This window comes from Pelodiscus sinensis, chromosome 5 (genome assembly GCF_052426305.1).
Source record: "Pelodiscus sinensis isolate ZL-2025 chromosome 5, ASM5242630v1, whole genome shotgun sequence".
NCBI lineage: Eukaryota > Metazoa > Chordata > Testudines > Trionychidae > Pelodiscus > Pelodiscus sinensis.
This window is the reverse complement of record NC_143056.1, coordinates 9898326-9920453: the sequence shown is the minus strand read 5'-3', so window position 1 is coordinate 9920453 and position 22128 is coordinate 9898326. Positions and strand designations below refer to the sequence as shown.

General features: G+C 41.4%; 1 protein-coding gene across 1 annotated transcript in view; it reads right to left on the bottom strand.

Annotated features, from left to right (window-relative positions):
* Nucleotides 1-22128, bottom strand: part of PELI2 (pellino E3 ubiquitin protein ligase family member 2) — a 118606-nt gene that overhangs the window by 86619 nt on the left and 9859 nt on the right. Inside the window, exon 2 of the mRNA XM_075926281.2 lies at nucleotides 1457-1586. Coding sequence (XP_075782396.1) covers nucleotides 1457-1586 — 130 coding nt within the window. The remainder of the gene's footprint in view (nucleotides 1-1456; nucleotides 1587-22128) is intronic.

The window sequence follows — 22128 nt, the reverse complement described above, 5'->3', positions numbered from 1 at the left end:
CGGGACGCGTCATCACGACGCGCCCGGGAACGCGGCCGAGGGCGTCACGGCCGCGACGGCGGAGGGGGAGGGGGAACCCGGAAGAGCCGGGGAAGTAGAAAAGGCGCGGGGTGCGTCCGGCAAGGGGGAAGGAGCAGGAAAGCAAAGGGAGGACGGCGAGTGGGAGGCAACGGAGGGAGTAGCCCCGGAGGAGGAGGGGCCGGTCAGGGTGACCACATAGGCCGAGCGGCCTAGCGGAGTGGAGGAGGACCCAGGGCGGGTCGTGTATCCCGGGAGCAGGTGCGTTTGGGGTACTACCCCCCTGCTACCACCGAGAGGCACGCTCTCGGTGTCAGGGCCCTGGGTCGGGGTCCGGAGTGAGGGCGGGCCCGGACCCCCCACTCCGCCAAGGAGGTACGCGAGCAAGCGGTGCATTGGGCACTACCTGGCTGTAAGCAAAGCAGTGGGGGCGGCGGACTGGGGCCGCACCCCGTGACACGGTGTCAAACTGTTTTTTATACTTTAATGCAGGCATGTCCAAAGTCCGGCCCGCGGGCCAATTGCGGCCCGTGTTCCGGTTTAATATGGCCCCCCAGGTAATTTGGTAATATCTATCTTTTATGGCCCCCAACGAATCCATATGTATTGAGATGAATACATTGTAAAATCTCAGTTAATGTCAGTTGGTCTAAATCAGTTATAAATATATTTGGACACAACATGTATACTTGGTGTTATGTTCCTGTTCATGTTTTTTGAACTTAAAAGTTGACAGACAACCTTTATTACCAATAATATGTAATGTACTTTACAATGTTCCTGACATATATTTCAGCTTCCTGGATTTTTTTTTCATCTGGCCTTCAGATATGAAAGGCAGAGTGATTTAACACCTGTTTAGATTTGTCATCCATGTGATGAAATGAAAAGTATGCCGTTTGCAATAAACTTTGCATAAAATAGTTAATTTGCATTTAATTTTAATGGTTCAAAGCATGTCAGGCAAAATGGTCGGCCCTCACGCATGTTCACTTCATCAAATCTGGCCCTCTTTGAAAAAAGTTTGGACACCCCTGCTTTAATGTTAATTATATTACAGGTTACAAAGACAAGGAATATATTTGTTGTATACATCATAGATAGTTACAGTCTCACTCTTTCTTCGTGCTGCATATAGCAAAAATAAAGATTTATCACAGATGATAAAGTACAATATTTGTATAGAAGCAACAGAATCAGATAAGAATTGATCTGTTGTGTAAACAACTACTTAACTCAAAATTAGGGTTGAGGTTTCAATTATCATTTAAGAGTACCACTGGACAGAGATGGTAGGCTAGTTTCAAGTCTAAACAACAACATAACTGAAAAGATGGCAGCAAAAGAGAAGAGGGGAAAGCAAACACGCCACCCAAAAAAGAAAGTTTTATCTTCAGCCAAGATTATCAGGAAGCAGAATTCTCCAACTGCCACATACCTTAGATGCTTGGGGTGTTGATATCACATGAACAGTGCTGGGTTTGACTCCATTAGCCTTTGGTCTCTTGTAAAGAGCAAACCTGCTTTTCCTACGTCCTCTGTCTCCATTAGGGAGGGAACCATTGTACCTAAAACAAACAAGAAGATATGTTTATTCCAGACTCTCTGTCATGAAGAAGGGAAGAGAAGCAGAGTTGTAAATGAAGCTATCAGATCATGTGCCATAAAGATTACAAAGGAGGAGGCAGCACACCCTGGAGAGCAAGAAAGTTTACTTACTAGCTCAATAAGTACAGCTTTCATGTTCTGATTTAACAAACTGTTCAAACACTTCAGAACTTAACATTTTCATTTAACAGATTCTGTTACATCCTAAGAAAGCCTGAGAGTTGAATGCAGCAACTTTGAGAAGGCTAGTTTTACAAGCTATGGAAACATTTTTGCACCTCTATATTGGAAACACTAGTCTGGCCTTATGACTGTACCCATATTTCTGTACTTTGAGTGCAATTCTAACTTTTCTACACATTGTAAAGTATTAAAAGTTTTAGAAATTTGTTTTTCCTCTTCTCCAAAAATCACTCAGGGAAGGGAAAAAGGTTTTCAGAAGTTCTTAAGTCCTTACAGGTACATCCTATTGAAAGGATAGAATTTAGGTTCCTAAATCACATAGGAACTTCTTAAAACCCAAAGATCTAATGAGGTTTGATTTCTTTTGGAAATTTAAAAATCTCACATGCTCTTCAGTGAAATGAAACCCTTAAACAAAGTCATTAATGAGGCTTCCTTAGGAATATGGTATGTATTGATATTCCCTAAATCCTTCCTCTCTCTCCAAAGAGACCAGTCCCAAAATACTTGTTACTCAGAGGAAGGTTATCCAACCTCAGTGAGAATATAGCATCCTCCAAGGAACAGATTCTTAGGAGTGCACAAGCCTTGAGATTCCTAACCTTCCCACATCTTTTGGTGAGGAATATTCTTATTGCAACCCTTGTGCACAGTGCAATGTATTTGTGAGCTCCCTGATCAGAATAGGATCAGCTTTATATATGTCCCCTAGCTTTCTCCTTAGTGCAATTAACAGAGATGCCTTTCCATAAATCAGTTCCTGTCTATCCTGTGCATTAACTGATAAAGGGGGCCTGTAGAAAAATACAGTAAGATCACACAATTATGTGTCATAATACATATGTACAAGGTAGCCAAATGAAAGACTGCATTGGCAAACTTAATTCCTAACCTGAGTGCTTACTTCTGCAGTCTGAATAGTCCTTTCACATTTATTTAGATTCATAAGAGGTCATCTACACAAGACAATAATACTTGTGAAAAAATAGGTAGGTCTTAGCTTGCCTCCAGACAACACTCTATTCAAGCTTTCAAACAGAAAATAGCTATATTTGTAGATGTAACAATTCCTTAAGAGATCACACAAAGAATAATTAGCTTCATTTTATGTTCTCTTGCATTTTTAATTAAAGTTTTACTATGTAAACAACTGAATATTTAATTCCAGATCCTACTAGGGCTACTTGATAACTGAGAAAGCTATGGAACACTGCAGTTTCCATGTAAAAACTGTCTCAGTATTTTAAGTATACTAAAGGGTTATGCTGGAAAAGACTGTTTTGTCTGAGCTTCCTATTTTGCCTGATTTTTCTGCATTAGTTAAATAACTTCTACCTCTGAATGATTGAGAGGTTTTAATAGATATTTTTAGCTAGCATTTTCCATTCATGAAGCTGCAGGGACTTCTTCTGGTCTCTCTCATTTGGATTCTCCCAGGTATAGCTAGCATGCTCTTATGAATATCCAAATCATGTCTTCTTTTTTAATATACAAAAATTAAATTAGTGGCAAGATATAGAGATGTAAGGAAAGCAAATTCACGGTCATAAGACAACACTTTATAACTATTGCTTCCTAATGGCAGTTTACAAGGTACATGCAGTAGAGTCTTACAAATACACAAAGATTCACAAAAATCCATTATTTAATCTTTGGCATTATAGTGAAGCCCATGGGCTGGAAAGAAAAGTTGCTATTTAACACCCAAGGGTGGAGAGTTTCACCAGGAATAGATACGATATTATGATGCTCTAAATTTTAGTGCAGCCGCTTTCATTTGCCTCCAGCACTGGCAATCTAGAATATCAAACACAGTTACTAAGTGTACATGAATGTTATTAGGAATATAAAAGTAAGCCATTTAAACAGTTAACTGATAAGCCTGGGACTTATGCTGCGGGTGCATGTAACCGCTAAAATTTTTCAGCAATTACACAGTTACCCAATTACCTGCTTTTTAACATCCCTAAAATTTATATCAGTGCTTAATGTCAGAGAATCTTCCTCACACCATGTAAATAACAGTTTATATATACAGTGTGAGGGTGTGTATATTATATAAAATATCTTTAGGCACATTAACACTTACATGCACAAGATGCAAATAAACATATAATTAACCTCCATGAAAAGCCAACCTACAAAGTCTAAAGCTTCTCAACTCCACCAAAAGCCTGCAGCAGAAGTGATATACAGCAAACCTAGCCTTTGGAACTAAGGCCTTGTCTACACTGGAGTATTGTGTAGGCAAAAACTGCCTTTCAGTGACAAAAATCTCATAACATCCATATTATATGGTGACAAATATCATGAAATGCTGTTCACCAGCTATTTGAATGTTCCTCCAACTTTTAAGAGCTGGACCTGGTGGAATACCATTCAAAACTTTAGGGTAAACTACAGAGGGCTGCAACAAAAGCCACTAGCATATTGTTTTTACTGGGGAGAAGGGGTTGGTTTGTTTTTAAAAGGTTAATTCTCCTAGCACTTCAAACATGTGCCCTACAAGTCTAAACAGAGCACACGGCTCCCTTTCACCCTAAAGAGAAAGTTTATCCCATGATGTTGGACATGCTCTTTGCAATGTACAACATTAGTCACTAATGAAAGAATCCATTTAAGAGATATTACAGCAGAAATACTATAGTTAAAAGTAAAATTACAGTTTAAATCTATTTTTAAAAGAAAATTTGACACCTAAAATTGCCAAGTTCCCAAGATGCGCAGAGTAGCCCCTGAACTTAAAATAAAATCCCATTAGGATTTCTGAGACACAGAATCTTTCACAGCAACTTGTAGGATACTTGAGAACAGAGAATGAAATCTTTGTTCCACTTTTCCAAGTAGTTATGATGCTACAGGGAAGCAAAGCAGGCATTTTCCAATCATTCAGAAGTTTAAGATGTACTCTGAACCATTCAAGGGCAACCAACTGTCATATGTGGGAAACAGGAGTCCACTACATATACACACTGTAACATCCTTCTTAGAGAAGAGACAGACCTGTGTTACCTTGATTGAATTCTTTGGGGGCAGATTCAATCTTTGTTTGTTTGTACTGCACTTGTACAACAGGGTCCTGGACCATGACTGGGATTCCAAGGTGGTAAATTAATTCAAAGTAACAATTTAGTTAACACAAAGGAAATTAATTCATTGGCATCTCCCGTCTACCTAATAAACCACTAGCAACCAAAAAACAAAACTCTAAAAAGCCTAACTTTAAAAAAGGCCAGAAACCCCATGAATCCACAAGATGGTCTAGAATAGATAGTATGGTAATGAGCAACAGTATAAAATGAAGATTAGACACAGGATGCACATCTATACAGCAGTGTTATTTTGAAATAACTGATATTTTCAAAATAACATAGTCCATGTCTAGACTACAAGCAGTTATTTCAATATAATGTCAAAATAATGTCGAGCTGAAGGATTTCTTACTCTGACTCCTGTAATCCTCATTTTATGAGGAGTAAGGGAAGTTGGAGGAAGAGTGCTCTCTTGGACTTCCTGCTGTTTAGATTGCCAAAATAAGCTATTTTGACTTAAGGTACGCAAATGACGTAACTCAAGTTGCATAGCTTATTTTGGCTTAAGCCCTGCTGTGTAGACATGCCCAGGCAGACCTGCAGTTCATTTCATGGTGGATACTCAGCAGTATATGAATAAGAAACTTTATAAATTGGACAGGGTTCAGAGAAGAATTCCTATTTTATACATGGGAATAGCTAGAGACAGAGATCAAGTCAATTGTCCACGGTCACACAGGACTAAGACATTGCCCATTTCATTGCTTTAGCATAAAAGAAACACCCAGTTACAGAAGACATGGTAATTTTTACACTGTAAAATAAGAGTCAATCTTGATATTGCTCCTTCCCCCCCCTCTCCATTTTCCCCCATCTTAAGCACAAAAGCAAACCTAGGAATAAGATAAGCATGGAATAAAAATTACACCTTTCTATATTACACGTTGTTTTGCCTAAACTAAAAGTTAATTATTGATCCTTTAAGCAAAGAGCCTTTACAAAATGTTAAAACCCCGGTACTTTAAATCCTGAAAAGTCTGCTCTTCATCTACTACTGTGCAAGCTGTTGAGGCTAAACCTTACTGTGCAGCCAGCCTTAGTAACTGGAGATTATGTAGTGTTAGCACAAAGAAGTCACCTTGCTTGAAAATTTACAACTCTTTCTAGAAAAGTGATTTCAAACACTTTATGAATCTGTCTTCCCTAATCTTTTCCTTCCTCCTCCTGTAGTTAAATCACCTTGGAGATTTAAAGCCACCTTTTTACATCTGCGCTTGAAAGGGAATCCTCTGAACTGTCATTCATGTTAAAATTCGACACTCTCCGAGAAGGAATGAACAAACACTCAAACTATCTTACCCATTACCAAGATAGCTTCCCCAATTATCACCTCTAATACCATTGGCTCACAAACATCCCACTCTCCCCACCTCTAATATCATCAATTCACAGACACTTACCTTCCTTCCTCCCCTCCCCCCCCGCATCCCCCTCCTGTTCTGAAATGTGATTTGTCCTTTTCATATGTGTTCATTTTTTTTAATTGTATCCTTTGGTATATATGGTTGTGACTATTTTCTTCCACTATTTGATCTGAGGAAGTGGGTCTGGCCCACGAAAGCTCATCATCTAATAAACCATCTTGTTAGTCTTTAAAGTGCTACATTGTCCTGCATTTTGCTTCAGCTACCCCAGACTAACACGGCTACATTTCTATCACTATTGATGTGCAAATAGCTCAACATAACTCAGAATTAGTATATTGATTTATTTTGGCTTTATCTTTTAAAAGTAGAATTTATACAGAAATTCCAAATGAGTTACTAGAGTACAATATAATTGGAGGAGTTTCTTTGATATTAAGAGTAACATATCTGTTCATTCCCATATAAATCTACTTTTAATCATAATGCTGATGATTGAATGTAGAATCATAGAATCATAGAATAATAGGACTGGAAGGGACCTCGAGAGGTCATCGAGTCCAGCCCCCCGCCCTCAAGGCAGGATCAAGCTCCGTCTACACCATCCCTGACAGATGTCTATCTAACCTGTTCTTAAATATCTCCAGAGAGGGAGATTCCACCACCTCCCTTGGCAATTTATTCCAATATTTGACCACCCTGACAGTTAGGAATTTTTTCCTAATGTCCAATCTAAACCTCCCCTGCTGCACTTTAAGCCCATTACTCCTTGTCCTGTCCTCAGAAACCAAGAGGAACAAATTTTCGCCTTCCTCCTTGTGACACCCTTTTAGATATTTGAAAACCGCTATCATGTCCCCCCTTAATCTTCTTTTTTCCAAACTAAACAAGCCCAGTTCATGAAGCCTGGCTTCATAGGTCATGTTCTCTAGACCTTTAATCATTCTTGTCGCTCTTCTCTGTACCCTTTCCAATTTCTCCACATCTTTCTTGAAATGTGGCGCCCAGAACTGGACACAGTACTCCAGCTGAGGCCTAACTAGTGCAGAGTAGAGCGGCAGAATGACTTCACGAGTTTTGCTTACAACACACCTGTTGATACAACCTAGAATCATATTTGCTTTTTTTGCAACAGCATCACACTGTTAAAATAAATGGAGATTGCCTATCTCCTAGAATTGAAAGGGACCTTGAAAGATTATTGAATCCAGGGCCCTGCCTTCTCAGCAGAACCAAATATCATCCCTGATGAATTTTTGCCCCAAATCTCTAAATGGCCTCCTCAAGGATTGAATTAATCCAACTGTGACTGTACCCAATTCAAACTGTTATAGTAGTACAAGACTAGAGAAACTCAAGTAGTAATCTGGACCTAAATTACTTAATGAAATAACAAATTAGTGATGCCTAGAAAAAGAAAACTCAGACTTCTCTGTCCTTTTGAGCTCATTTCATTCTGTCCTCTTCAGAGATCCAGAATTTGAGATCCTATGTCTATAAATGAGATATTCCTTCTCTGTTAACACCCCAGCCTGCTCTTGAATTGTGGGTGAGAAGGACTTTTCCTTTCCATTCAACCTCTTCATGTCTCTGGGATGAGAGAGAGGTGGGCTGGGTCTCTCATCTCACTCCTTGATTTCAAGAGAGAAGAGAAGAGAAACTATTGGAAACCAAAAACCAAGGCTCATCAGCGAAGGTGAACCTATCCTGTTAGATGACTCATGCTGGCAAGAGAAGAGAAAGGTAGATGAGATCCCCATCACCACCCACCTGCAAAGAATAATAGTTCAAGGAAATGAACACACTGAGAAAGGATTCATTCTAGCACATTTTACGATCCGTTTCTTAAAGTACAGTAAACTTCCGATAATCCGGCACCTTTAGGACCCAGGGGGTGCCGGATTATCAGATATGCCAGACTATTGGAAGAGGGGGCTATGAGGAGTCTGGGGTGGCATCCCCCCCACCCCACCCCAGACCCCTCATAGCCCCCCCTTCCAATAGTCTGGCTCTGCCCCAGGCATCCCTGATTCAGCCGCTGCTGAAACTGACCAGCAGCGGCTGAATCAGGATGCTTGGGACAGAGCAGCTGGGGCGTTGCCCAGCTGCTTTGCCCGAGGTGTACCCAAGTCAGCTGCTGCTGAAACTGACCAGCAGCTGAATCTGGGACAGCTGGGGTGCTGCCGGGTTGGTCCCGCAGCCCCGAGGGGCAGCACTACGGGACCTACCCGGCAGCACTCCAGCTGCTCTGCCCCCGGCTTCCCCAATTCAGCCGCTGGTCAGTTTTCCAATGGTCCAGCTGCCCGGAGCACTTCTGGGTTCCTGATGGTGCCAGACCACCAGGAGTGCCGGACCATCAGATGCCAGACCATCGGAGTTTTACTGTATATCTGTGTGTCATTATGGGAGTCCCCATGTTCTCTATAGAACTAGTAATCACTATTCTTTGCTCCACTGCTATTTCAGCAGATCCAAGGTCCTCACTTTAAGAATTGCATTTAAAAACTGGGAGAGATTTTATGATAAAATGTTGATCACTCTTCACTAATTCTCAGTTTCTAGGCTACATTTATTAAAATATTACTAATAAAATCTGTATGGACTCTTCAATAGCATCTCCCCTCTCAGAACAATGGAAGATCAGGTATGCAACATATCTTATTGTTTAAAGTTTCTGAGATGCAGAACAAATAGATGAATCTTATGAAGTGGGTTTGGTCATAAGCTTTCATGGGTAAAAAAAATCTATTAGTCTTTAAGGTGTCACAGAACTTCTTTCTGTAGATACAGACTAGCATGGTTACCCAAGATAGGACAAACAGAGTTAGACAATTAAGAATTCTGCTGTGTATCTAATAAATACATATCCATCCAGCCATGTCTACAACTATAATTCTGGAAGTTGGTACTGCTCACTGCATACTAGACCAGCTTCAACCATATGTAATCTCTTTTCTTTCCCATTGTCTCTCCACATGTTCATCAACTTTATTATCAGCAGAACTGAGCTGAAAGCCAGACAAGGGGGGAAAAACACCAGAGAAAACAAAAAACCAGCACAGGAAGAATGACTAAGTCAGACTCCAAGTGTATTCTCCCAACTATATGTAGTTATTTACGCTGTTTATCACACAAAACACTGAACGTGTATTTTCTTAATAGAACTGTGCCAAAAAATTAGGGATAATACAGCTAACAATTCCTACTGCAAGACTACATTCTTCCATAAACACAAATGAATTATGAGTAGGGATGTAAAATCCGATGTAATCAGTTAACCAGTTAAATATTAAGTTTAAGTAGTTAACTGATTAAACAGGGGCAAGTGCAGGATCACCGCAGCACCACCACCCCTTGCCGCAGTCAGGGGCTGCTTCCAACCACATGCTGAGCAGTCTTTCGCAGGGCAGAGAACGACCAGCTTGCAGGCTAGGAGTTAGTAGCCAGCCCTCTACGCTAACCCTCCAGCTGGAAGTTGGCAGCCCTCTACCTGCAGTAGGCAGTGAGCTGCTCCCAAGTAATGGTTAACCATTACCTGGTAAGCATCACCCATTAAGGGCGATGCTTACCAGTTAACCAGTTGCCATTCACATCAATAATTATGTGTTCTCTTAAATCCACATTTATGAAGACCAAGTTCGAAAATTAAAGGAGGCAGTCAACTTGTAAACTAAAAGATTAAAGAATCAGTTTAAAATCATTCCAAGAAGGGATGTCAAATTTAGTTTAATCAACTAATCGACTAGTCAATGGATTTTCCCTCGAATTAGTAAGTGGGGAGCAACAAGGAGGTTAATCAATTTAAAAGGTTGGTGCACAGTGGGGGGGAAGCCTGTGTGAGCCAGGAATCAGGTGCCCTGGCTCATGCTGGGTTCCCCCTGCTACGGACCAGCCTTTTAAGTCTTTTGCTTATCAGATAGTCAACTAGTCCTTTACATCCCTACCTCCAAGTCACTCTACCACTGTTTATTGCTTCTCTTCACCTCATCATTAGTTTTGTGGGTGTTTCTCCCCCCAACACACACACAGGTGAAAAAAAATCTATATAGGCAGGGAAACCACAATCAAAAAAGTAACACTGAATATTCAAAGTTTTATCAACTGCACAAAAGCAAACTGAAAAATTCTTAGTTATAATAATAGACATTACATTTAACATTACAAAATGAAAAGTACTGACAGGCAGTGTTCCCTGTAAGCTGTGCATTTGTGTGTTCACTCAAGAGAAATTCAAATGCCACCCAGCTGAATAGCAGAGCACACAGAACTAGGTTGTTTGTACTGATGGTGCACATTCACACATGCATTGGCACACAAAAATTATTCTGAATAATTAGAAGAACACTGTTGACTGGAGAGAAATTCTGAAGTTCAGCCCCATATTTTGAAGGCACACTATTCATCTTTCATTCTTTGTTTTGGTTAACAATTGCACTGTCATGACTTACTGGATCAAGACTTCAATTATGCGGATGCTGATTTGTCACTTTTGCTCTTGTGAATCCAAGAAGAGAAGCAAACTTTGCTGAATCTTTTGCAGAAGATAAAATACCAATTCTGGAACCATTTCATGTGGTTCTGCACTATAATATTACAAGAGCAATGAAGACGCACAAATGCCATACAAAGGGGACTATTAAAATATTTACTTCAAGAGGCAGCAATGAAGAGATACTCTTGCATAGGATTCTTGTGGACATATTTTATACAAAAAAAACTGCAATTCTTTGAGAAAGCAATTTTCTTAATACTGTAGAACAAGAGTCAAAAGAATGCAAAAAGGATGCTGCTTTATGCAGAGTGCTACACCAGGAGCGTCTTCAGTGGATTCATAGTCATGTGACCTGACTGTGCCAAACCACATATATGAAAGCATTCAATGCAAGGTTATCAAGCCCGCATATCACTGTAGCTAGAGGAGATAAGAACGCGGCAGCTAGCTCTACCATATGCATTCTTTGAGACCATCCAGAGCCGTCAAACCTTTGTCATTTCTTGTACTTCATCTCTTTTCAATTTCACAATGTGGGATTAGAGACTATACACATTGCTTGAACAGAATGCTTCATTGGTAGGGAAGAGAAGGTGATTGTCACAAAAAGAAAAATTGTAAGGGTGATACGAAGCTAGTTTTATTCAGTGTCTTTAGTCCAACCTGTCAACCAACAAACTAAAACATTCACCACAACGTGCACCCTGTTTCGGCAGCCAGCTTGTTCTACTTGCGACAGCTAGCTAGTCAGTCTCTGTGCTGGAGTGATGTGTCTGGAAACTTTCTCCCTCCCCTTTTTCTGTCCATCTCTCTCTCATACACTCCCTTCTTGCTACAGGAGAACAGCTGTTCATCTGAGAATTAGACATAGGGTTGCCAGGTATCCAGTTGTCTCCCTGACAGTCTTCTGTCCGGTTAAAAAAACGGAAAACACTGGACATACAAAAAAGTCCAGTATTTTCTATTTTTCTAGGATGGAAGGCTGGCGGGGACATTTTTTCTCTGCTGCATCTGGTGGAGGAGGGGGGGTGGATGTCCCTGGGGCCACTTTAAAAACTTCCCCCAGCTTTCCCTAAAGGCCAGCCAGATACTTCCGGTTCTTCTCCTACACATGGGAGAGACACGCACAGGAGATCTGGCAGGAGGGAGAAGCTCCAGGTGCTGGAGCCCTGTGGTATTTCAGCCAGGTGGCAGTGAAAGAGGCTACAGCTCCTTTCCAGGCTCAGGCTGCTGCAGAGGCTTCCAGCAAAACTCCTTTTGCCATGAACAGATGTGTGGGATGTGAGGAAAGGAAAGGGAGGGGATCCGTTCCCAGAGTGGGAGGGAAGCCCCTGAGCCCCTTCCCTGCATGGGGCACGTTTTGGAAGGAAGGGGAAGCCACATCAGGGCCAGCTTCTCCCCTTCCCCCACCTTCCTTGAATAGGCTTGCTGACCTCTAGCAGTCTGGAGCCTTAACAGTTAAGGAGGCATGCAGGCTTCTGGAGGGAAGGGGGGGGAAGGGAGAGAATACCTTGCAGGAGTGAGAAGGAAGAGAAATCACCCCCAGCCCCTTCCCTACATGGGGCCACATCTGGGCAAGCCCCAGAACTCCTTCCCTGCAATAGGCTGGCTGCAGCAAGGAGCATTGTCTTGTAGCCTTCCCTATCTCTACACTGGCTGCAATGCCTCCTTAACAGTTAAGGAGACATGCAGGCCTGAGGGAAAGGCCGGGGAGGGGGGGGGGGAAATCCCTCTCCCCTTCCCTGCATGGTGTTAGGGTTGCCAGGTGTGTGGTTTTCACCTGGACAGTCTGGCAATTGCAACTTCTGTATAGTTTTAAAAAAAAAAAAAAAAAAAAAAAAAAAACAGGAAATACCGGTATTTTCTGTTTTTCTCTGATACAGAGAAAAAAGAGAATCTGGCGGGTCTTTCTCAACTAAAAATGAATTAACCCACATTTTAGACAACTAAGGACTCGGGGGGGGGGGGAGGGTGAGGAAATGAGAATATGTAGCTTTTGCTATCACTGATCATTCAAAACACTGAAGATAAAGCAAAATCCCTCTAAAAATGGAAAGCCAAGAGAAGAAATGGGGTCTGCCCAGGGCAACTGATTTTGAACCTGTATAGTTTTAATTAGTGACTGTATGTAAAGTAGTTGTAGCCCAGTTGGACCTAGGATATTGAATCAACTTCTATTGGTGAGAGACACCAGCTTTTGACACACACAGTTTTTTGGTCTCTGTCACCAACAGAAGCTGGTCCAATTAAAGAGAAGCCACCACATTCACCTTCTCTTTAGTTAAGGAGCTAATGACTGACTTAAAAAAAAAAAAGCAATATCCTCCAATACCAAAAAGGGTGCTCCACACTACACAACAAGTCACTTCCCCTCCCCGCCCCACCCCCCCCACTTGCTGCCAATGTATCAGAGGCAGAAGGGGTGGAGCAGCCACTGCTGGGGGTAGCCATCTTAAAAGCTGGTTCCCCTGAGCACCATCCCCGCAGGAAGGCAGCAAAAGCAGAGGCACAGTGGGGGAAATGGCAGAGCAGGGACTCAAGCAGTCCCTGCTTGAGCTGGGTCTGACTGCTGCACCTCAGCCTTTTAAATGTAGGAAGAGTCCCACAGGGCTCTTCCTACATTTAAAAGGCAGAGGCACCTCCAGGATAGTGAGCATTCCCCCCCCTTATCAATTAATCAAGTAGTTAATGGAAAAATCCATCGACTACTCGATTAGCCGATTAGTTGAAAATTAACATCCCTAATTTGAGACTGTATATGTGTAGCATTTTTGTAATTAAATTTAATTGTTATTTTTAAATGAGAAATTTAGTCGAGAATTTAATAAAAATAAAAATCCAATCTAAATAAAAAAATCTGTTTTTTTAAATCATCGATTTTTATCCACCCTGATTGTGATGCAGAGGAAAGATAAGAAGAGCCACAGTAAGCCAGTGTAGCTGTACAATGAGCTTTTTAGCTCTCTCAAAACCAAAGGAACCATAAAGGAAATGGAAGGAGGGGCATGTCACCAAGGAATACACATGGGAACAGCAGAAATGTGTAGGGACAACAACAACAACAACAACAAAAATCAATCAAGAAAGCCAAGGCAAAGAATGAGTTACAGCTGACAGGAAATGTTAAAGACAACAGGAAGAGGGTCTTTAAATACTGTACATCAAACAAGAAAGATCCAAGACAGCGTGGGTCCGCTGATCCCTGGAGGTGAGCTAGTAATGGAAGATCATAGGAAGTCAGAGCTGCTCAGTGCCCACTTTACTACAGTCTTCTCACACAAAACATGTGACTCAACAACTAGCTATGTTGCTTATGGGAACATATACAGATCGGGATAAGTAATGAACAGGTTAGAGATTTTCTGACCCTTTTCAGTAAATTCAAATCAGCATGGCCATATGCTGTATTCACCTATGGGTACTGAAACAATTAGCTGGAAAAAAGTCTTAATGCCATTGGAAAGAATATTTACAAATTCATAACAACAAGAGAGTCCCAGCAGACAGGAGAAGGGCTAACATAATGGGATCGTTAAAAAGCGGGAGGGGGGAGGAAGGAACTGTGAAGCTTCAGACGAGTCAGCCTGGCTTCGATTCCTGAAAAGCTACTAAAGCAGTGGTCACCAACCAGTAGATCAGGATCTACCGGTAGATCTTGGAGCCTCTGACAGGTGATCCTGACTGGTTTGGCCGGGAAGCTATTAAGCACTAGCACTTCAATCGCCCCTCTACCAGTTGTCATACTACTCCTGCCCTCTGCCTTGGAGCTGCTCCCCTGGGAGCCTCCTGCTTGTTGTTCAGATTGTGGGAGGAAAAAGTGGGGAGGGGCACTGATGTCACGGCATCCCTCCTACCACGACTTCTGTACCCTAGCTCCACACAAAGAGAGGGTGGGAGGGAGCTGGACAATGCAAATCTGCCACTCACACACGGTATGTCTCTCTGACATTCTCACAAACACACACTGTCCTTCCCTCATCTCCTGACTCAACACAACATGGAGAGGGGACTGTTGTTACTACATTTCTGCTTGCAAAGTGGGTTATTTTTAGTTTTTGACTAGTCTGTGCATTTCATAATTTTCATTTCTCTCTTACACTTAAATTTAATTATTTGAGTAGTGAGTTTTAAAATGCCTAACCTGTCGCAGCTGGAGTAATTATCCCTATGGTAACTGCTGCTCCTGGAAGTGGCTGCCATGTTCCTGCAGCCCCTGAGAAAGGCAGAGCAGGGGGCTCCACATGCTGTGCTTGCCTGCAGTTCCCATTGATCACTAAGGGGAACAGTGGTCAGTAGAAGCTGTGGGCTCAGTGGCTGTAGATGAGGCACATAGTGCCATGCAGCCATCACTGTACATGCCAGCTGCTTTCAGGAGTGGTACAGGATCATGGCAGGAGTTAGCCTGCCTTAACTCCACTACTCCACCATGCGGAAGCCATCTCAGTTAAACGGTGCCCAGCCAGAGCCTGCTTCCTCAACCCATCTCAGCCCTGAAACCTCCTCCTATATCCAACCTCCTATCTCAGACGTGAGTCCCCCTGCACCCAAACTCCTTCCCAGCTCTTGCACCCTGAAACGCCTCCTAGACCTCAATCCCTCACCCTGGGCTAAGCCTGAAGCCCCTCCCACACTCTGAACCCTTTGGCCCAATACCAGAGCCTGCACCCCAACCCCTACCCCAGCCTGGTGAAAGTAAGTGAGGATGGAGGAGAAAAGGGAATGGAGTGGGCAGGGTGAGGCCTTGGAGAAGGGGTAGAGCAGTAGCAGGGCCTCAAAGAAGGGGCAGGAAGGAAATGGGACAAGGGTGTTTGCGTTTGAGGTAGATCCTTCATTGCACTTAAATTGAAAGTGATCTTGTGGTTAAAAAGGTTGGAGATCACTGTATTAAAGCAATGTATGAAACATTCAGTTTATGAATACCTGGAAGATGAAGGGGTAATCACTAGCAGAGAGAATGGATTTACCAAGCACAAATGATGCCAAACAGATTAATTATCCTGTCAAAGAAGGAAATTAATTTGGTGGATGGGGGAAATGCAGTGGATGTAATATACTTGGCCCTCAGCAAGGCTTTTGACACAGTCCCACATGACATTCTGATAAGTAAGCTGCTTATATAATTGGTTAATCAACTGCAAACAAAGTAACTATTAATGGAATGATGTCAAATTGGAGAGAGGTTTCAAGCACGGATTCCTGTGGAACCCGTTCAGGTCAGGTGTTGTTTTAACATCTTTATTAATAACCAAGAGGTAGATATAGAGAGCATACTGATCAAGTACACAAACACCACAAAGCTGGGGAGGGGCTGCCAATACTTTTGAGGCTAGAGCTAAAATTCGGAGGAATCTTGATGAACTGGAGCACTGGATTACAGACAACAACAAAATCAACAAAGATATATATGTAAGGTGCTACACTTAGGAAAGAAAAACCCAAATGCTCAAATATAGAATGGGGGAAATATTGGGTTGGGAGCAGCACTACTGAGAAGGATCTGACAGTTGCGATGGAGCAGAACCTCAACATGAGTCAGCAAAGTGATGCTGCTGCTGAAAAAAAAAAGAAAATGCAATTTCAGGTTGCATTAACAGAGGCATAATAGCATGTAAGTCATGGGAGTGATAGTACCATGTACTCGGTGCTGGATAGGCCTCAGCTGAAGTACTGTGTCCAATTTTAATCACCAATGTATAGAAAGGATGCAGAGAAAAGCAACAAGGATAATCAAAGGGATGGACTGCAAGCCATGTGAGCAAAGGAAGAATGACTTGGGTACATTTCATTTGGAAAAGAGATTCAGGGGGGATATGACAACAGTCTTCAGATCCTTGATGGGCTGCCATAAAGAAAAAAAATGTTCTCTTTTGCCAAAAAGGACAGGTCAAGAAGCAATGGGATCAATATACAGCATAGGAGATTTAGATTAAATCTCAGAAAAAGACTTCCTAACTATAAGAACCGTAGGACAACATAACAGACTGCCTCAGGAGACTGTGGAACCTTCTTCACTGGAGGTTTTCAAAAGGAGGCTGAATAGCCATCTGTCTTGGATAGTTTAGACACAACAAGCCAGCATATTGGCAAAGGGGTAAATTAAATGACTCCTGCAGCTCCTTGTAACCCTATGAAGGAGATCAGGTTTTCCAGTGGATGAATAGTTATTTCCACCAACAAATGATCTAAGAGTAAACATGAGATAATATGTAAATATCTGTCAACTGATTATTAGTTAGTAACAACATGCTTTTTTTCTATGAACTTGATCCATGCATGAAAAATTGAGTTTCATAAAATACAGTTCTGCATATACAGATTTATTATTCCATCATTGGGTACTATGTTCGTTGTCTCAACTACTTTCATTAACAGGCATATTCAATTTATGAGAGGTTTTGTTTGTGTGCACTCCCATGCACAACTGCCAACCCTGCAAACTCTACCTAAGGCTGTGTCCAGACTCAGGGGGTTTTTCGGGAAAAGTAGCCTTTTTCCGAAAAAACTTCCCCTGCGTCCAGACTCAAGCCGCGTTCTTTCGAAATTAAATCGAAAGAACGCGGCTTTTCTTTCGATTGCGGTAAACCTCATTTCACAAGGAAGAACACCTTCTTTCGAAAGTTCCTCTTTCGAAAGAAGGCGTTCTTCAATGTAAATAGGGCTTCTTCGAAAGAGAGCATCCAGACTCACTGGATGCTTTCTTTCGAAAAAGCAAGCCGCTTTTTCGAAAGTTCAACGTGCAGTCTAGACGCTCTCTTTCGAAAGAGGCTTGCAGTCTAGACACAGCCTAAGACTAAGAACGCAGCCCAGCTTCCTTCTGGACTGGGGCTGAATAAAGATTATGCCTAGGGAATCTAGCTAGCACTAGAATTCAGCTACCTTCTCTCCACAATGCCAACAAGACTAGTGAAATTGTGTTTGCCATAAAGAGATATGACTCCCTGAATATAATCAGGGACCAGACTGGTTTGCTTTTAACAGGGTGCTATTTTACAGTCACTTATGCCCATGATGGTTTTAAATAATTGCTAGTACAGTAATGTCTTGTGTAATCCACCTCCTTCCCCAAAAGTTTTATATTCTAAACAACAATACTCTCCGGCAGAGACCCATTACACAATTTTAATTCTGTGGAGGAGACTCCTCGTGCACAGAAGCCACTGAAGCTTTGCCCTCCTGTTTTTTTATAATAAAAAACCAGATTGCATTACACCTCTAAAACGGTTTACAGCACGTGTGTTTTCTTAGGAAGGAGTGATGTATGAAATTTTCTGATTTTCTGGTATATGCCTTGAGAGTCTTGCATGGAAAGACAGTTACAACATTACACTTGGTTCTATGTGCTGCCAGTTCACAAAACTGGTAGGAGAGCAGACACATGCTTGAGTGCCTAAGCAGCTGGAGGATTGATTATGCAACTGTAGAGGGAGATAAGGCAAGGCTGGATCAGCAGTCTAACTGCAGCGTTTTGTGCAGGCTTATTAAAGAGGAAGCAGAATCAGAACTTAAGTCTCTTTTCTTCCCACAAGCAATAAGGGATAAAATGTGGCAAAGATAGCATGTTCAGCTCCTGAGAATAAGGAACAGGAGTGCATCACATCTTTCAAGTGCTTCTGAGAGACATGTTTAGTCCTCCTTAAATCATAGAGCATTAATTACTCTGTAGTCCAGTGATAGAAATGTAGCCGTGTTAGTCTGGGGCAGCTGAAGCAAAATGCAGGACAATGTAGCACTTTAAAGACTAACAAGATGGTTTATTAGATGATGAGCTTTCGTGGGCCAGACCCACTTCCTCAGATCAAATAGTGGAAGAAAATAGTCACAACCATATATACCAAAGGATACAATTAAAAAAAATGAACACATATGAAAAGGACAAATCACATTTCAGAACAGGAGGGGGATGCGGGGGGGGGGGAGGAAGGAAGGTAAGTGTCTGTGAATTGATGATATTAGAGGTGGGGAGAGTGGGATGTCTGTGAGCTAATGGTATTAGAGGTGATAATTGGGGAAGCTATCTTGGTAATGGGTAAGATTGTTTGAGTGTTTGTTCATTCCTTCTCGGAGAGTGTCGAATTTTAACATGAATGACAGTTCAGAGGAGTCTCTGTAGTCCAGGTGAGGGAAGATTTCAGAATTTCAGCAACAGCTGGAGCTGGCTGACATCAATGGGAGTTCTAGGTCTCAGTTCCCCTATTAAAGCCAATCAGGCCAAGGGTATAGAATGTTTAAGTTGTCCAACAAGACTAGATAAAAACACACTCTAGAGTTGCCTGCCAGAAGAGAACACTGCATCCACAGCCAGTATCTGTGGAAGCTGAAGATCAAAAACCTGTTAATTCTCTCTCTTAAATTTTTAATGTTTTCTAAATGCTAGGTCATAGTTCCAAAATCTGGCTTGCTAGAGATGTTTAATGGTCCCTTTCAAGTTTCAGATTTGCTGTTCTCATTAACCCAGGAAGGATTAAGGATAAAAGCTTAGTTTCTTAAAAGCAGAAGAGGGGGAAAAAACAAAATCAGAGACGAACCTGGGAATATTCCCAGAAACTAAAAACTAATTGCTTATATTTCAAATACACAAATTAAAATAAAGTAGGAGAGAAGCTAGAATTACAGCTCTCACTTTCTGGTGCCCAGAGAAACCATTCCACCTTCCTATTCAGAAAGTTTTAGAAATGGGAACTATCAGGGAAAAGACAACAAAATTTCCACAAGAGTTCCCAAAGCCTGTATGAAAGATTCCTTCACATTCTTTCTCGAGAAGAAGAGTAGGGGAGTCCCTTTTTATAGTACCCTGAAACACTGAATATTGCAGCTATTTCCTATTGGAAGCAGAACAAACTGGAAAGGAAGACAACATGGTTTGAGGCAAAGCAGCACTTCACTGGTCAATCTGTGCATCAGGTTAAAACAAAAATATCCATCTATACCAAAGTGATGGATTCATGGTAGAAGCCATGCAAAGAGTTATCCTGTTGCTAACATCTTTTTCAATAATACAATCTCATCTATGAAAGGAGAATTCCTATTGAGAAAGAAGATTAGTGCAGATTTATGACTTCAGTATGAGTCAATGCTTCATTTAGTGAGTCAAAATAAAGTCACACAGCTCTATGTGAAAAAGTACAGCTGTGCTTAAATGAAAGTTTCAGACCATTAACTTCTATGCCCAAACTAAACAAAACGCATGGAGAAGAATCTGCACATTTGGTCTCTAGTTTATTTATAACATGCAACAAGAGATTTCAACCTTTATTAATGTGCTTTGGTTTGTTTATTTTCTTACAGGAACTAATGGCCTTCACAGTACCACTTTGTCATCTGTGGTGACATTTATATACCCTAAAGGGATGCAATTCATCTGTTAAAAATCTACCTGCTCATTAGCCAGAACTGAAAGTACCCCTACTTGATAGAATGCACCAACTTAGTAGATTTTGAAATAAACTGGAATATAAATCTAACGGACAGGAAATTAAATTGCAAACTTCCTAAACACACAACTGCAGTTTTAATATGAGAGACAGTCTTGCAAAATTGTCATAAAGTTTACCAACTAAGGGGCATAATCTACTTGAATCTTTGTTTGCGGGGGAAGGGGAAGACAGCTATGATAGCAAAAAGTTTTCTGAATTTAGTAACTGGAATTTTAGAAAAGTGATTTAATACAACAGTGATTAAACATTGAAAAAAAATTACATCACAGGTACTAGACCGCACAATTTCTTGGCTTTCTTCTCTGACGCATACCATACGCCAGTCACTGCTTAACTTCTCATTTGATTCTCCCGCATTATCTTTGGCGAAGCAGTGCACCATATTTCAGCTTCATACTTGTCTCAGTAATATCAGGAGACTGAATCAGATTATACTGAGAGATGACTGCCATAGCTTCACATAACAGAAGACCATTCGTACTGCAATGCCAAGAACCGCATAGAAGCGCATGTTGCCCTCAAGTCATGCATTTGCCACCTCCAGTATAATATGCTTTATGAAGAGTGAACTGGTCATCTACTCATTTAGCATGGGAAGGATTCTGATATATTAATGTAATCTAGAGTCAGTCAAGACTTGTGATGTGCCCAAGTGTCACAACAGTCACAACTGTGAAAAGGGAAGTCAGCACCTGAAAAAACCACTTCTGTAAGTAGAGATAAAAAGGATGATTTCCTCATTGCTTTCCCCTAGAAAAAAAAGTAGCCATTGCTACCAAGAAACAGTCATGTTTACAAAAGTGTGACATGATTAGTTCATACCTAATCAAGAGCCAGCTTACCTCAAACTGCTTTTTTTTTTTTAACATCACAAATCCCTCAGTGTTGTTTGGGCACATTTACAACCATTTTGATTGTGAAATGGATTTCCAAAGTTGATACTGAGTCTGCAGTGGGCAATTTTTTAAAAATTGTTTTAGTGGAACGATACATATTTCCATCATAGGCTAGCAATTGTGGATTATTTAGTAAACGCTACAAGTGGGCTTTCATGACAGAAATAGCAGAACCTCAGATTCACCCACACCCAGATAATCAAGAAACAACCTAAAAACCTGACTCAACACACTTGGGTTAGCTGGGCTTACGTTAATGCTCTAATAAAGCTGAGTAGACAGTCCTTTGAAATTACAGCTAAGGCTCTGAGAGGTTGGGCTCTGAAACCAGAAGGAGGGTGAAGAGAGCTTCAGAACCAGCTCTTCTCTTAGCTAATGTGTTAACTAACAAAATGTTAAAATCTTTGTGTACACAAGGTAAACTACAGGTTTAACACATTAGCTGATAAAGGTAAAGCTTTTTAGCTAACATTTTAAATTCATAACTTGTCTTGTTCACACTAGGAAAAAAATTAGCTTAAAACATACTAAAATCCTAGCTGACACATAGCTAGAGACAACATGTCACAGACATTTAAACAAGTCTTTCTATAATACCTTAGACACAACAGCCAAAAACTGGCCCTCAATTATCAATAAGGCTCTTGAGGGAGGGGTGTTTATTCTGAAGAGGCCAGCACAGATGAAAACTGGATTTGCTTGCCTCACCTGTAAGGCAAATATCAGTCATGTACCAGTCTTCTATTTGGGGAGGTCTGCTACTAATTAAGAATTAGCAAAGCTTTTGATCTAGTTTTGTTTACGGGTTGATGAAGAGAGCTAGGAAGAAAGCATGGCCAGTGCTCAACTACATACTGGAAGACTACTCTGATTCCCACATAAATGTGTCCCTGCTGCAGCCCTCTGGTAACAGGCCACACTAGGGATGGCCAGATCAACAAACCTGAGCTTTTTCTACAACAGCAGAGAACACATTTGGCTCCCTTCTCCCGACCAGTAAGGTGTCCTACAAGACAAGACCTCCAAGAGAAGCATCTGGCT